At 47.6% G+C, this 16075-nt stretch overlaps 1 protein-coding gene across 1 annotated transcript in view; it reads left to right on the plus strand.

The window, feature by feature from the left end:
- TTYH1 (tweety family member 1) overlaps positions 1-16075 on the plus strand; it is a 461219-nt gene that overhangs the window by 345121 nt on the left and 100023 nt on the right. The window contains 1 exon segment of the mRNA XM_069636812.1: positions 11722-11942. Within this exon segment, the coding sequence (XP_069492913.1) occupies positions 11722-11942 (221 nt within the window).

Raw genomic sequence — 16075 nt, forward strand, 5'->3', positions numbered from 1 at the left:
ACTGTTGGTCTTTCTGGAGCACGACCCAGCTGAACTGTTGCCCCTCCTGGTAAATTGGTAGCCCCGGGTGCCCTGGCTACATTTGGGCCCAGATGATGTGGAAATGGGGGCTGGTGGAGGCAGTGGCTGGCCCCGCTATGCACATAGTTATTGTGAGCTAGCTTAGGCAATGCCTCCCTTCCCACTAAACCTGTGAACAAAGGGGTATTTATTTTGGGCCCAATTATGAGCCACCTGTCACTGTAATTAGTGACAGTATCATCCGGGCCCAGTGCCGACAAACCATCATCCACTTACATCACATGGGCCTCTTGTTTAGCCCCCATACCAGTCAAGAGGCCCTCCTTACTCGTGTCACTGCCCACCAATTCAATCAGATGGAGAACTAGTTTCTTAAATTGGAAGATTTCAACCAGGACAGTACTACACTGAAAAACGCTGAGCACTCGGCCCCTCTCATGTACATGAGTTGATGTACTATTGGCCATTCTCTCACGGGAAAAAAATAACTGCATTGCCCTTTATCTAACGGCAGACCTAAGAGCGAGTCACCAATGGGGGCCTATTGGACTAACTGTGACCCCATTCCCACAGTTCCTCTGCCCCCGGGTCCAGATTTTTCTTTGCCCTCCATTGGCCCTTTAGGAGACCCCTGGTGCCATATGGTTGTGTTAGAAGGTTTAGCAGGGGTAAGAGATTCATCAGGGACAGACTTCTTAGGTGCCAGGCTTCTTAGGTGCCAGGGTTCTTAGGTGCCAGGCTTCTTAGGCACTGTGGTTTCCCCCATGACAGTTTCTAAGATATGGGGAGCCAGAGCATGTCCAAAAGGTTGAAAGTCAGGGGCGTCTACAACCAGAGGGATTACAGACATAGAGCAGCTTATAGGGTCGAGCGTTCCAGGGGCGGAACCAAGAGCAGCGACTCCCCTGGATAAGCCCTTTGGTGAACATCCATAGGTGTTGCCACTGGTACAGAGTCCAAGCCCTCGTCTGTATAGCGCAAACACGAGCATCCATCCTTATTGATTTTATGAGGTTCACCAGGGTCCAAAATGTCTGGGGCAACTGCTCTCCGCACCCCCACTCCGCACCCCCAATGGACCCAAGCTGTTTAGAGGAAAGGTTGAGGGGCCAAACGAACCCAGGAAATTGTTCATTTCAGTGATTAACGAGTGACCTTCGCCAAAGGGTGTTTTGACATTTACTGCCCTTGGCTCTTTTGTACATACTGTTATCGCTTGGTTTGGCGCTGACACTGGCGCTGGGAGTTTACTTTTAACTTGTATGATTTTCCGTTTTAGTGTGGATGAAAACACAGGTAAGGTACAGGGATTACAGGATTTGCAGGGTTTGCTTGGGCTTCAGTGGAAACAAAGGATGACCTGTCTGTGTTGGAATCACTAAGTTCGCTGCGACTTCTGTTTTGGGCTAGGAGTGCGCAATGCACAGGGCAGCTCTCCTCCATTTTTTCCCTGGACCCCATGATTCCCTGGGCTGTTCGGGTGGTAACAGAAACAATGACAAGGTAGGTGGATCTCACCTGTTCTCCAAGCAACGGAGGTAGTCCTCCGGCTCCTCACTCTGACTGCAAATCTCTGTCGATGCTGATGGGTGACCGAGTAGCCCATATAGTCTTTTCAAAGGGCCTTCCAAGGTGTTAATATCCCAGCAAAAATATAGCGATACAAAAATATCGCCATATTTTGGCGACGATATTGACCCGTGGACACTGCGGGGGACACCCCCACAACCCCTGCATTATTTTAAAATGTGCTGGGGTCACCCCCACAACCCCCCCACAACCCCCGCTCGCACAAAATATCCTCCCCAAAAATATCACCTATGGCGAGACAAATATTTTGGTGGGAATATTTTGTAGGGATACCGCTTACAGGCCACATTCCATGGTGTGACTACCCCAGGGGGCAAACACCTGCACCCTTTCCGCCCGCAGGCTTCACCGTTGCCCGAAACATGTCGAGCTATAGCATTTTTATTTATGATTGTAATCACCATTATTGCTGATTATTCTGTGCTTTGAATATAATTCATGATTTTTTGATAAACATCTGTTGTTTTATCATTTCTTGAGTTGGACTGTTTTACTGTTTTAAAAATAAGGGACTGTTTCTCAGCATGCATTGGTGTGCAGGGGACTGGAGGGACTTATAGATGTAGACACCTTTTCTCCATGCATCCTTATGCAGCCATCTCCACAATCCGAACCTCTTGGTGGCCACACGCCTCGCCTGATCATTCACTTGATGTTGTGGCTGCAGCCATGAAACGTCAATTGCACTGTAATGTGCTTAAAATCAAGGCGAACTGGCGCAGAGATCTTCTGGGCGCTTACTTTAAGTGGTGGGCCAGCTGAGCACTGGGGGTGCAGGGTGTGGCGGCTCAAGGGTGCGCTTTTGATTTCATTTGAACGATTTGAACCCTGGTCGAAAGGATGTGAAGCCAACTATTTAGCCACAAGAGCACACAACTTACTTCCTAAAAGCTATGAAATGGCTGATATTGACATTCTGCGATAGCGGGCATGTTTTGGTGCAGATTCTAATAAAAGGGGCACACGTTTTACACTTTAGCCAGAAATGCAGGAAAATCTGTTCTCTCGGCTTATAAGGCACATTCTTATTTGCCATGTGCACGTTCTTTAATCGGGTAAGACAAATTGAATGACATTTGCATTTTTCACTCAAGGATATGTTCACTTCCTGTGACGTCACTTCCCATTGTGTATGTCAGAGTCCACCCAATTGTTTTTAGGACTGGAGCTCTGGTTGTATTGGCAGTGAAGGTTTAATCTGTAGTATGATGGACTACGGAAACACTTCGTTTGGAATGAGTGTTAGGAAGACATTGGTGTTGCCAATGTTTGTAAGTCGTCTTTAAAACGTTTTATTTTCCACTGATTTACACTGTTTTGTGTGTGTGTGTATGCGCGTTCCTGAGTGTATGTCTGTCTGGGAGTGATAGAGAAGGAGAGTCGGGTGTGTGAGCGTGTGTGCATAATCAATTAGAATATACTCTCCGCGTAGGCATGTTCTGAGTGTATTGTCTATGCTTACGTACATTCCGCGCATATTGTATGTGCATATTGCATTTTGTTTGTGTATGCAGTTTCCAGGAATATTTTCTGTTCTCCCTCATTGTCTGTGCATAATGTGAGTGCAGAATGGGCCTGCTTATAATTTGAGTGCCTCCTAGGGACATACATTTGGTATCTGGGGCCCGGTCTCTCGCATCTGGTCTGTTTTGGTCTCTGTGCTCTGGTCTGGTCTCTGGGGTCTGATATGTCTCTTGGTCCATGTCTGGTCTCTGGGGACTGGTGTCTGGTGTTGTGTTTTGTTTGGTCCATGATCTCTAGAATCTTACCTTGTCTGGCCTCTCAGGTTTGCTCAGATCTCTGGGGTCTGCTTTTGTGTGCTCATTGGAATCTGGTGTCAGGTCTGGTCTGGTCTGGTCTGGTCTCTCAGGTGTGGTCTCTCCCTGGGGTCATGTCTGGTCTCTGGAGTCTGGTGTTGGGTTTTGTTTGGTCTATGATCTCTGGAATCTTGCCTGGCCCGGTCTCTCAGGTTGCTCTGATCCCTGGGGTCTGGTCTTGTGTGATCTGGTCTCTTATATCTGGTGCCTGGTCTTTTCTGTTCTCTGAGGTCTTGTCTCTTGTGTCTGGTCTGATATCCGTGGTCTGGGATCTGTCTTCTTTTGGCAGAGGGTCTAGTTTCTTGAGTCTGGTCTCTCAGGTTAGGGGTGTCTGTGGGCTCTTGTCTGATCTCTGAGGTCTGGTCAGCCCTGGTCTAGTCTCTAAGTTTTGGTCTGGACAAGTCATAAGAGAAAAGCCCTGGTGTGCATGCAACAAACGGTGGTATTTTTCGTTGTTACTCGTCAATTAGGGCAGCCGTAGACAGCCATGCAAGCAACAGTGACGTATGGGCTCTTTAGAGGACTGGTGACATATGCCAAGCTGAAATCTTTTACTGAAACGGTTACTCAGTGTTTTCCAATCTACGAATAATCTCATTGTACACGCCAAATTAAATATTGCTTTCAGTGATCATTTAATTTTGGGCGGTGCGCTTAAATTATGGGCCAGGATTCCAAGGACCTATGGTAAAGCCAGCATTCATTAAGGGTCCCACAGTTTAAATTTCTCAAGGCAAGATTGATTAGCGGTGGGAGTCTGGATTGGTTTACATCGGCAGGCAATCAATAACCTGCATCAAAGAAAGCATCATTGCCTTTAAGGATAAATGAATGATGGATGAGCCATCTTAACGTAAACTCTGTCACTGGTCGCCGGGGCATGTCAAGCAATCTAATCAATTCTTGAGTCCTCGATTGCATGCCACCGACCACTGATGGAGTTGGATACCTGTGATTTTTACGAAAAATGTAATAACGAAAACAATCTTTAATTTCGGGGGTCGCCTCCCCAACCCCCCGTTTCCCTAGGTTTATTACCCCATCCCAAACCCCTCCCCGCTTGTTTTAATCCTTCACCCCAACCCATACATATTTTACAACAAATTCGGGGTTTTTCGATATTTTGGGATCGTTGAAAATGTTTTTCTTTATTCTCTATTTGTTATTACTGGATACCATAGAGTTCTACACACGAGATGATGTCTCACCGAGCTGCCTTTAAACTGTGTCTAATCTAGAGGAGAAGAGGAATCGTCTGAACAACGAGAGCTCTGCCACAGCTTCTTGGGCCATTGGGATGTTATTTTTTTTTTTTGCCATTGGTACAGTCTACCAAGGAAAAGGTGGCTCCTACTGCTTCTAAAATCTCTAGAGGTGACTACTTATAAGGATGAGGAAAGAAAATGACTTCTTCATACAACACCAGTGGCACTGCACAAACTGATTATGTATGGCAACGTGACTTAAAAGGCAAGGCTGATGATATGGCAGATATCTTAACTTCTTTCAGGTGTCATCGGATAATCTAGGCCCACAAGGAGAGTAATGTTACAGTGTAACTAGTACACTGTAATGAATGCTGATTTGAAGGTTTTTCAATGTTTTTATTGTATCTATTCTATTTTATGTTTCTTTACATATGTATGTCTTTTTATGGCGAAACGCTGCAATAAAGTATGAATGATGATGATGATGGGTTTTGGTCCGGCCTCTGGTATGATCCGTGGGTCTGGTGGTATCACCCCAGTACTGTGCAGACCATCATTGCGAATGCGAAAATATTGCATATTTTACATAGAAACTCTGTGAAAATATATTTGGGGGTTGGGTTAGGGTATTCATTTAAGGGGGGTTCTGTGGAAGGTTTTGCGGGGATCTCCCCTCGCATCTATTTGCAAATTATTTTGTTGTAAAAAAGGCGATGTTTTCGCATTCACAGTAATGGATGTGATATTTTTGCGTAGATCCGGTCAGGTCTGATCACTAGGGTGTGGTCTCTAGTGTTTGGTGTTGGGTTTCGTCTGGTTTCTTGGATCTGGTCTGGTCTCTCAGGTCTGTCTGGTGTCTGGGGACTAGTTTGGTGGGGTCTGGTCTCTGGAGTATGGGATCCAGTCTTAGGGATGTTGTCGCAGGTTATAGCCTAGGTTGCCCATTGGATGAGTTCTGATCTCGAGGGGTCTGGTCTGACCTTTGTAGTCTGGTGTCTGATATGGGGTCTTGTCTGATCTGGTCTCTGGAGTGAGGTGTTTTGTGGTGTGGTACGGTCTGGTTTGGTCTGCTCTGAGAGCTGTGGTCTGGTCTAGTTTCTAGACTCTGGTCTCTTTTCTTGCCTGCTTAAGTATCCTCTGTTCTCTAGGGTCTTCTCTGGTCTCTGGAGCCTGTCCTGGTCTCTGGTGTCTGGTCCAGTGTCTGTGGTCTAGTCTGTTTTTTGGTGGATGAACTGTGGTTCAGTGTGGACTACTGTCTCAAGGCTCTGGTCTGGTCGCTGGTGTCTTGTCTGTAGTGGGTCTCTGGTCTCCTGGGTATGGTCTGCTCTGGTCCCTGGTCTGGATTATGGTCTGGCCTCTAGGGTCTGTGATAGCGTGGTCTCTGAGGTCGGTCTGATGTTCTCTCCCATCTGATCTGGTCACTAGGGCCTGCTTTTGTCTGATGCTTTGGGTCTTGTATATGGTGGTCTGGACTCTGGATTCTGGTATTTGCGCTATAGTATGGTTTATGGTCTCTGTGGTCTGGTCTTGGCTCCAGGATCTGGTCTCTGGGGTCTTGTTTATGTCTGCAGTGGTGGCTGTGGATTTTGTAATTACCAAAGTGACCAAGCATAGAAAGGCATCCCAAACCACCCACACTGTTTTTTTTATTTTAACAAAATGTTTAAATTGTGAATTTATTGTACTCTTTCTGTGGAAAAACTGGGTAAAAAACCATGCATTTTGCAATCGGTTTTGTAACTCAAGAAAAAATCTAATAGATGGAGCTCACCAACAGTACACAGGAGCATTTTCCAATGCATGTTCCTGATGCCTTTTCCCACAATATATGCCAGTGTAAAACCATTTTCATGTTGGCTTTGCCCATATATTTCCATTCTGGCCACACCAATATAAGCCATTGTCCCCATATACGAACATACTCAGCTTTGCTTTGTGTATAAAGCCAGTAATGCTACAATAAGAAACATGTACATGCTGACTCTGCCAAGATATGCCTATATCCCAAAGTAAGCATACTTTCTTTGACTTTGACAGTAACAATGACATGTCACAATAAGAAAACCTTTCCAGACTGGCTGCACCAATGTAGGCCCTTATAGCCTTGTAAGAACATTCATAATGTTCGCTTTACCCCTGATCCCCAGCAAAAAATGCCATACCACATTAGTAGTATAAGGCCAAAGTGGCTGCACCAAAGTAGGCCACTCACGCCACTTAATAACACTTGTCATGTTTGTATTTTCACTAGTGCCCAGCAACAAAATACACAGTCTCCTTTGCTCACCCTCCTCTGCCCTCCCAGCAGAGAGAGTGCTCAGTGTTTGCACTTTGCAGGCTTGGCTCATGCAGAATGGGTGGTGGGTCGGTGCCCCTTCGCCCATTATGGACAAGCCACCACTGTCTGTCTGGTCTTCTCTGCTCTGCTGTCTGCAGTTTGGTTTTCTCTAGTATCTGGGATCATATCTTGATTCTGGTCTGATCTCTGGGGTCTGGTCTGGTCTCATCACTGGGGTCTTGTCTGGTCTCTGGGGACTAGTCCTGTCTCTTGGGTCTATTCGATCTTTGTCAGATCTGCCATGATCTCTGGGGTCTGGTCTAGCCAGTGGGGCCTGTTCTGATCTGTGGGGTTTTGATCTATGGCTGTCTGGGTCTCCAGTCAATGGTGTCTGTGGTGTCTGTGATGTCTGGTCTCTACTGCCTGGCCAAGGGATGTGGTCTCTGAGAGTCTGGTGTGGTCTATGGGTGCCTGGTCTGATCTCTGAGGTCTGCCTATCTATGCCTATCTAACTATCTCTCTTAGATAACATGGACTAGTCAATTCCAGAAGGAATACTAGGTTTGTGTTCACCTTTTCTGTAATGTGGTAGCGGACAAGAATGACAATGTTAACACTAGACTAGCTTAGCGTCCAGGCCCAAATGCATATTTAACTTTATGATACGATAGGTTATTTATAACACGCTTAATACCCAGAGGTTTCCAGGTGCGGAATCGAACACAGGGATCGAACCTGTGTTGCTCCGTGCCGTCTTGCTTCCAAGGTGACCACGTTGCTGCTGAGCTATCCTCCCGAGATTTTCACAAGTGAATGTCTCGTCTTTGGTTCGCAAAACGTTCACAGGATGGACTATTTCCAGGTGAAGTGTACGCCAAACAGTCTCCACAAATAAACAATACAATTTTGCCCTGTGCATCACGAAAGGTGAGGTTTTATGGCCTATGGAAAACACATGGCAAAAAATTCTATTTTTCTACATGACAATGTTCATGAAACTCCACCATATTGGCATGAGGGTTCACTTGTGGCCTGGTCAGTTGCTTACTAAATTTGATGCACTTTCATAGACAGGTGAAAGGTCACAGAGGAAGGTGTTTTCTGCTATTCGTACGTAAAGTGTCATATGACTATGTTAAGGAGCTCGACGCAGTAGAATCTGCAAAGCTGAACCAATGACAGGCACTGACACAAAGGTGCGGGGGGGGGGTGGGGAGGGACAAGTAGTAGCAATAGAAAAGTGTAGGACTGCCTCTTATTTTTCTTTCACCCTCCTCCTGCGAAGTCTTCCTCAGTTCCCCGAAAAGCAGACGATCTTGTCTTCTTGTTTCATCTTCCTAATTACACAGGCTTCTAAAAAGAGATGCCCCGCCCCCTTCAAAGTGGCACCTTCCTCCTGCAATCTTAGCTTCAGTTCCAGAAGAATTACATGGGTCCTTTCTCCATTTCGCCTCCCACATGTGATACTAGCTGGTGAGCAAGACCTTTCCTGTCCCTCTGTCCCGCCCTCCTCCTGAAACCTCTCTGCAGTTCCACTGAGAGCCGCCGTCGTCTCCCCCACCCGTTACCTCGCCGACCTGTGCTTATCAACAGTATAACGTTATAGACCCTCTTGCAGGGGTGGGGCCTATAGGGAACGCTGGAGATTTCCCGGAAGGACTCTGCACCCTGGACCTCTTTAGTGATATATCCTATTGTATTTCCAAATGTGCTCATAGTAGAAGGGTTGGGCTCGCTGAAGATGTGTAATATGGGGCCACTTTAAACATTATTTCCAGGGCCTCTTGTTGTTCCCAGTCCACTCCTGCCCGCTTGCCAAAGGCCTTTTCCAACTCAGGGATCCCCAGATGCGTGTGCAGGTTGGACAGAACATACAATGTGCACCCGATTGTGTTTCATGAAGGTTATTGGCACCTAGGTGTTTCTTACTCCCCATGCCCTGCACTGCAGATACAGACGTTGGGAAGAAGAACACAAGGGGGGTGCATAGTGCTTTTCTGGGTACAACCTTTAGTCGCAGATGAATGCACTAAAAGATGCAGCACGCCTTCTAAGGGTTTCACAGCGCCTACCCTGTGTAGCGCTTGTGCCTGGGGGTGCATACATCTCCATGCTTGTTACTGCAGTTGCTAATCTCAGAAACTGGGTTGCGCTCGAAGGGGTCATCTGGATGAAGGGTGAAGGCCCATTACCGTCCATTTGCTTCCAACTCTTCACCCGCGCAGGCGCGGGCAGCCAGTAGGCATGTATTTGCCAGTTGTTTCCCTAACAATCGCATATGCAGGGAGGGCTGAGCTGGGCAGCGGGGCACAAGTCCTAATAAAAAAGAAGTGGGGGGGACACATTAATGTACAATATTGAAAGTCATGCCACCGGAAGTGAGCATATCCTAAAGTGAAATCTGCATAATTAATTCAATAACCTTTCCAGCAAACTGTAAACGGTATTCATTTAAAGACTCCCTCCTTTTAAACCCAATAATGTGTGTTGAAATATTCCCTTCACAGCAAAATCCTGCTAATACGCTTCACATTAGTTTCAGCCACGCTCTCATGCGGTTTAGCAGAAACGTTTCTGACTTGGGATTTTAACAACCTGGGTTCCAATCCCAATACTGGATCTATCATGCATTTATTTATTTATTTGTACATTTATAAAGCGCACGTCATAGGCATCTGGGCGCTGTAGCTCAAGATATTGGTTACGGTTTCTGGTACTTCATTAATACAGTTGCAATAATTGTTTTTTGGTACTACAGTAGTGCCAAAGCCGGTAAGTTAATACATGTATTCATAACTGGTTATATATATACATATGTACATAGCTTGTTCCTTATTCAGCACTTAATAGTGGTAGCAATGCACAACAGATATATTAGCAGAACTGGGTATAATTAATGTTAGTGCATTAATACATTAATCAGTGGTCGAAGTATAAAAAAAAAAGAAGTCAAAGTATGTTCCTCCCGCCCCACTCCCTCGCCCTTTGCTCCCCACCGACCTCATACTCGCTCACCCCAATTCAAACCCCATGACTGGATCCTTCCTTTCATCCATGCCACCCTACACCTAATGTTTAACAACAGCGCTATCAAGAATGACTAGAATACAATGAGGCTCTTTTTTTAATTCCTCTTAATTCAGCGTTGAGACCCATTACGTTTAAACGTTCACATGCACTGGTCCCCGCTACGAATTCTCCTCATTTGCGCAACAGAGTGCAAAAGGGGAGGGTAAAATGGAGGCATACATGCTTGTACGCTGCCCTTTTGCACTCGGCCGTGTTTAGTGAGTAAACGCTCCCTGTCCTGTACGCATGGCAGGCGGCCTTTGCAATGGATTCCTATGGAGTCTAGCTGTTTTTTTGCTGGTGCAAAAAGCCAGTGGACTCCATAGGAATCCAAAGCATTTATGCCGGCATGAAAATCCACGCCGGCAGAAATTCTGCAGTATTTGTAAAGTGGGGAGGAAGGGAGTGGCCGAAAGTTAGGTTGTGTTCTTCCCCTCCTTTCCGCCATACAAATACACGAAAATCTGCGTAAAAGCCTCACCCAAGGCTGTTATGCCATTCATTTACGTTGCGTTGAAAGAAAATCCTTTTAAATTCCCACCATTAGTTACTCCCCCACAGCATGCAGCTTTAAGCAGCCTCCCCCTTCCAATCACTGGTACGTTCTTTCATCAACACCTGTTTTTACAACGCGTGTTTTTATTAAGAGTTTTTGCAGAAAAAACGTTTCGATATTGTTTTGGGGGGTGGGAAATGGCATTTAAGGGAATATGCGAAAATAGGTTTAGGACGGGATCCCGCCATAAATAATAAAAATAATGTTTGAGTTTTTTTGGCAAACACTTTTCATAAAACCACCAGTCGTAAAAACAGGCGTCGATGAAATGACATAGAACTCAATCAGCCATCGTTCACAGCTCCTAGGGGGCATGTCCAGGACTATAGCCACACACCACCGCCCATTACCTGTACAGACAGTGCATCTACAGCAATCTGTACTTCATTTCATTACACAAACACAGGTCGCTGAGTGGACCTTTGTGGTGGCTTGGCGATGGGTGTTATGTCCAAAGCCATCTATACTAATGAACAAAAGCTGTCGCGCACCTGCAAGATAGCGCAGCGCGTTGTGACACTGGAGTTTACCAGCAGTGCCCAGGTTTGCATCCCCAGTAAGGGAGAAGTAAAAAATAAAATCACACTGCCCTGCCCTGGCGCATTGGAATGGTAGTCTGGGTCACATTCAGTAACGAAACGATGGTGGATTTCCTTAAAACGTAGGGGAACTTCATATCCTTTAGTACCCACCCACTTTCAACTCTGCCATTAATTCCATTAACGTGGCTTCTTTCTAGTGAAAACAATGGAAGGTTGCACCCCCTGTGTGTACCCCCAACGTGTTCCTTTATGTGCCGCACTTAGCAATACATCCTGGCTCTCCTGTAAACCAGAGCTCCTCTTTGGAAACACAGGGCCTGGTGTTGTGGTTCCTGTCACAAAGTAACAAGCTAACTCTATGCAGTACATTATACGACAGGGACTTCCAGTGATTGGCGCACAATATGTTTGTGTGTCTCTTTTGAGTTCCACACGTTCTGGTGTCCATTATAACCGTCAACACATTTCCTAGTCATTTGGTTGGCTGTCCCCAGGCCCTAGCACTCTCGCTCCCTCTCGCCCTCCCTGTAGAGCAATCTTCTTGTTTCTCTTGGCTTCCATTGTGTGATGCTGCCCACAGGTCCGGGACGATCACCCACTTCGCCTAACCTCTTTTCATCTCTCCTTCCCCCCAACACAGATCGCAGATACATTGGAGATGCTGAACTCTGCTCTGAGGAGCGACCTCGGCCAACTAGAAGAGATCTTCTCCAAACGGACCGAGTTTGTGGTCATTGTCCGCAACACCCGGCGGCAGGTGGAGTCGGTGACCCAGCACCTTGGTGAAATGTCCTTCTGGAAGGATGTTAAACTGAGCCCCATGGTGGTGGCGGAGCAAGTCAACATCTTTGAGGATTACAGGTGAGTGTGGACGTTCAGGAGCCTTTCTAAGCCCAATGGGATAGATCTAGCCCCCTGAGAGCGGCTTTAAAGTCACTTAAGTGAAGCGGGGAAAGGCAGGCCGAACTACTGAGCGAGTGGGGGCGACAAAGCAATCAGAAAGATGAGACAGCGGGTTCTGTACTCACATTTCAATGATTCGTCATGTAGATTCTCAGACCAGCGATCCGGACCATTCCAACGCTCTTGTGGTTCAGGAAGGCAATCAAGACCTTACCCTTCAGTCAATACCTAGATGCCACTTAAGCTCACTGTGTTCCGGCTTCACATCTTACCCCCGAGCTGGAACATCCCATACCACATATTTGGGGCCCAGGTAATAATAATATTAATAATTTCTCATGTGCCAGTTAATGACAGACTCTTCCAGCCTCTAAGCCGTACATTTGCAAGTGTTATTTGCAATTTTCAATGGTGCTTGGAGGGAACCAAGGGGCAGTGGCCAAGATCTGTGGTATGTGCACAGGTGGGCGCACACTTCAATTGAAAACTTCAAGAACTTACATGTACATCGAACTTTGCTCATGGGCTTTCCACGGGGGTTTCACCCCTTTTCTACTTGTCCATTAAGTCCAAAACTTCTGCAAGTTGTTGCAGGTCTACAGCGTAGACTTCACAATGAACAGGGCAAAGTGTGTGGCCGGAGCCATTCAAGGGGAGAATTTAGGATGAGGCAGGGGCATTGGTCTGAGGTCGACAATGAGAGGAACTAATAGGAAATGCCAACTAGGCATGGGCAAAGATGTGGGGCACTTTGATGCAAAATGTAACACCCCCCCCCCCAACTCCCCACGCCAGTCCTTTTAATTAACCTGATGGGGAAAACAATGTAAATGGGCCTCATTACGACCCTGGCGGAAATCGAAAAACGATGGCGGAAATGCAATACCGCCATCGAATAGCGCTCGGTGCGACTATGACCCGTCACCGCAAAGTACGATGCCATTAGCGACACCGTAGTGAACGCCAACGCTAACTGCACCAAGTACGCGCGCGCGCGCCATGCCAAACCGTAAATACCACCATGGCGCAAGGGTACGCGAATTCCGACCCTAGCGGACATGTACCTAACGCCATCAAGCACGGCGGAAAGTACCATTCCGCCATGGTGAGAAGTACGGCATCGCGAATCAACCGTAAACGGCCCCACTGAGTGCCTGTACACCGCTCCCTGCCCACAAAGTACAACTCCCCGTAGGTGCAATGAAGTCACAATGCAACCAGTGAAATGTACAAGTCACCCATGCATGCCAACGAACAAAAGAATCACAAGAGGGGCCAATGGGAGCTGCAGGGCACAGATGGCACGAATACAGAAGCCATTCCAATGGACATGACCACAGTCCCCCACCAAGAAACGCACGCAAACACAGGCACCTGTGACCAGCAATATTCCGAAAATCACATCATTCCACCAGTCCACCTGGCTGACCGGCATCTGTTACACAAAACCCAATCCCCCGCCCCTGAGCATGACATCATTCAAACAGTCATATTGGCAGCCCCCATCCCTGACCTCACTGGGCTTCGTAGGCAAACGCGCCCAGCACAGTACCACGCAACTAAACTCCGAAGCTGGAACCCAATGCAGATCTCCTCACAATACATCGCTCCCCAAATAGGAATATGCCACATCACTTGCAAAGAAGAACGCTACACGGCCCATATCAGAATAGAAATTTAATGCACAACAAAATCACCAAGCCCATACAGCCATTAGGCCATGAACTCCAAAACACATTTCACCATTGTGGGCTGCATCCGCAAGAAATGACCAGCTACTACTTGTGTGACGCCCTGTTCCATCATGGTACACAGAGCCACATTCACGTACGAAAAGGCAACATGGAAGCGCACAGAACCGCAGGGCCGTCCCAATGGGGAGGCACTAGTCCAGCTGAAAGGCCGAAATGTTGCTCCGAGCCACTAGTACTGCGTAAGGGCATGTGGCCCATTGGCGATCGTCCCATAAGATCGTAATGCTGCTCCACTGATTAACACGAAGCAGCAGGTGTCGGGAGTAAAAGCCATCTGCAGGAGTGGCATACAGATGGCAGTGGCAAAAGGGGAGGAGATACCTGTCAACCAAAAGAAAAGAAAAAGAACAGAATGGCCATCAGAACTACATTCGAACAACTCACTTCAATGATCACACTAAATCCACAGCCATATGCATGCTAGCCCACTCCAAAGGATCATCACCACCCCAAAACCACTTGCGACTCATAACTATCTATATCGAGGTGTAAACACCATCACAAACGAGTGTACCTGTGCATGCGTCTGTGAAAACAGAATCCATCTGATGGGAATGTTAACGTGCATGGACACAAGTGTCTGAAGGCGCGTCGAGACAGGGAGGGCTCAACAAGGCCAGATAGACGATGGTCCCACTATGGCAGCCCTGCATCACATAGCGCAGGGGAGGCGGACAGATTCCAAGAAGCCCTGTACATGGCAAACTCTGTATCAAATCATCTGCCCATGCATCCATTCATCATTCCCTCATCCCGGTATAAAAACGCCTGAATATTTACTCACATAACATTAGAAATATCCATTGAGTCTGTGCGTTATGCAGCCTGCAAAATCCACAGTGCCCCAGCCCGTAATTCCAGTGTTGTGAAGTAACATGTATTTGGGAACGTCCGGCCTCATCGCCCACGTCGCTATTGCGCATCCCAAACTATTCATATCAATCATTGCATCCTCGCCATGGCCCCTGTCTCAAGGACATTGAACAATAGAACGTCATATTTGCAGTCAGACCTGTTGGCATCTCCTCGCCGCTAGCTGATAACCGAAAGCGCCGCCCTTCGAATTCCTCATTTGCAACATCACGTCGAAAAGGCATCTGTGGCCGTTTGAAATCACAAATTAATCCATCTAGTGCGGCTGTGTGTGAAAATGGCAACTGCCTTCACCCACAAATGGGACGCCCCGCCCGTCGGTGCAACTCGGTACAGTGATGCATGAGGGCCCACCGTTACTCGAGTACTACGTTCCACTGACCCTTCACAAGTCTGTTCGCGACTGCAAAGATTGTATGTGAAACAATGGGACCATAGCCGAATGAACATATCAACCAATGTTACACGGCCATCGGGTACAAATACATGATTGCAATAGCAAGATGCCATTCCTCGAATTGCAGCGTTGTGTGCGGGACGTGCTCGGCCAAAGGGGAGAGCAGCTTGCACAGGTGGAATGAATCACCACAGGTGGAGGCCATACAGCCTGAAAACACATAAATTGCACACCCAGTCTCCTCCCACAACCACACCCACTCCGAAATGCTACCGGCAGGACTCGCGATGTTGGCCCTGGGGGACCTGATAGCACTGCAAGTACTCCAACTCCAAGAAGAAGACGAACACCAACTACAACCGGCCGCACGGAGGAGACGCAGGAGGAGGAGGAGGCCAAGGCAGGGCCAGCAAGGGCCGCCAGCACAGCCACTACCACCACGCAGGCAGCCCGCAATCCCACGCCTCCGAGCACATCCGTTCAACCTCACTGATGAGCAGATCCACACCCTCTACCGTTTGGACCGGGACACCATAGCCGCCATTGTGGACATGACACAGGCTGACCTTGTCAGCATGATAGATAGCCCAACCGCCATCCCACCCCTACTGAAGGTGGTGTCTGTACTCCACTTCCTGGCCACAGGCACCTACCAGCACACAGTCGGACAGTTGCATGGCATTTCTCAGCCACTGTTCTCACGGACACTATTGCAAGTGCTCGATGCCCTCCTGCAGCACGCAGACGACTACATCTCTCTACCACGCTCGGAGCAGGAAATTACCAACACAAAAGTGGGATTCCATGCACTTGCCGGCATACCGGGTTGCCTTGGTGCCATCGACTGCACCCATGTGGAATTGGTCGTCCCACATGCCATGGAGGCCCAGTACCGCAACCGAAAACAATTTCATTCCCTGAATGTACAAATGGTGTGGGACTCCAACAGGATCATTACACATTGTTGTGCCCGATTCCCTGGATCAACCCATGATTCTATGGTCTTGAGGAACTCTACAATACCACGCTACATGGAGCGACACGCAGGGAACAGATCCTGGCTACTC

The sequence above is a fragment of the Ambystoma mexicanum genome, chromosome 1q (genome assembly GCF_040938575.1).
Source record: "Ambystoma mexicanum isolate Mex_15411 chromosome 1q, UKY_AmexF1_1, whole genome shotgun sequence".
In the NCBI taxonomy this organism is placed as follows: Eukaryota; Metazoa; Chordata; class Amphibia; order Caudata; family Ambystomatidae; genus Ambystoma; species Ambystoma mexicanum.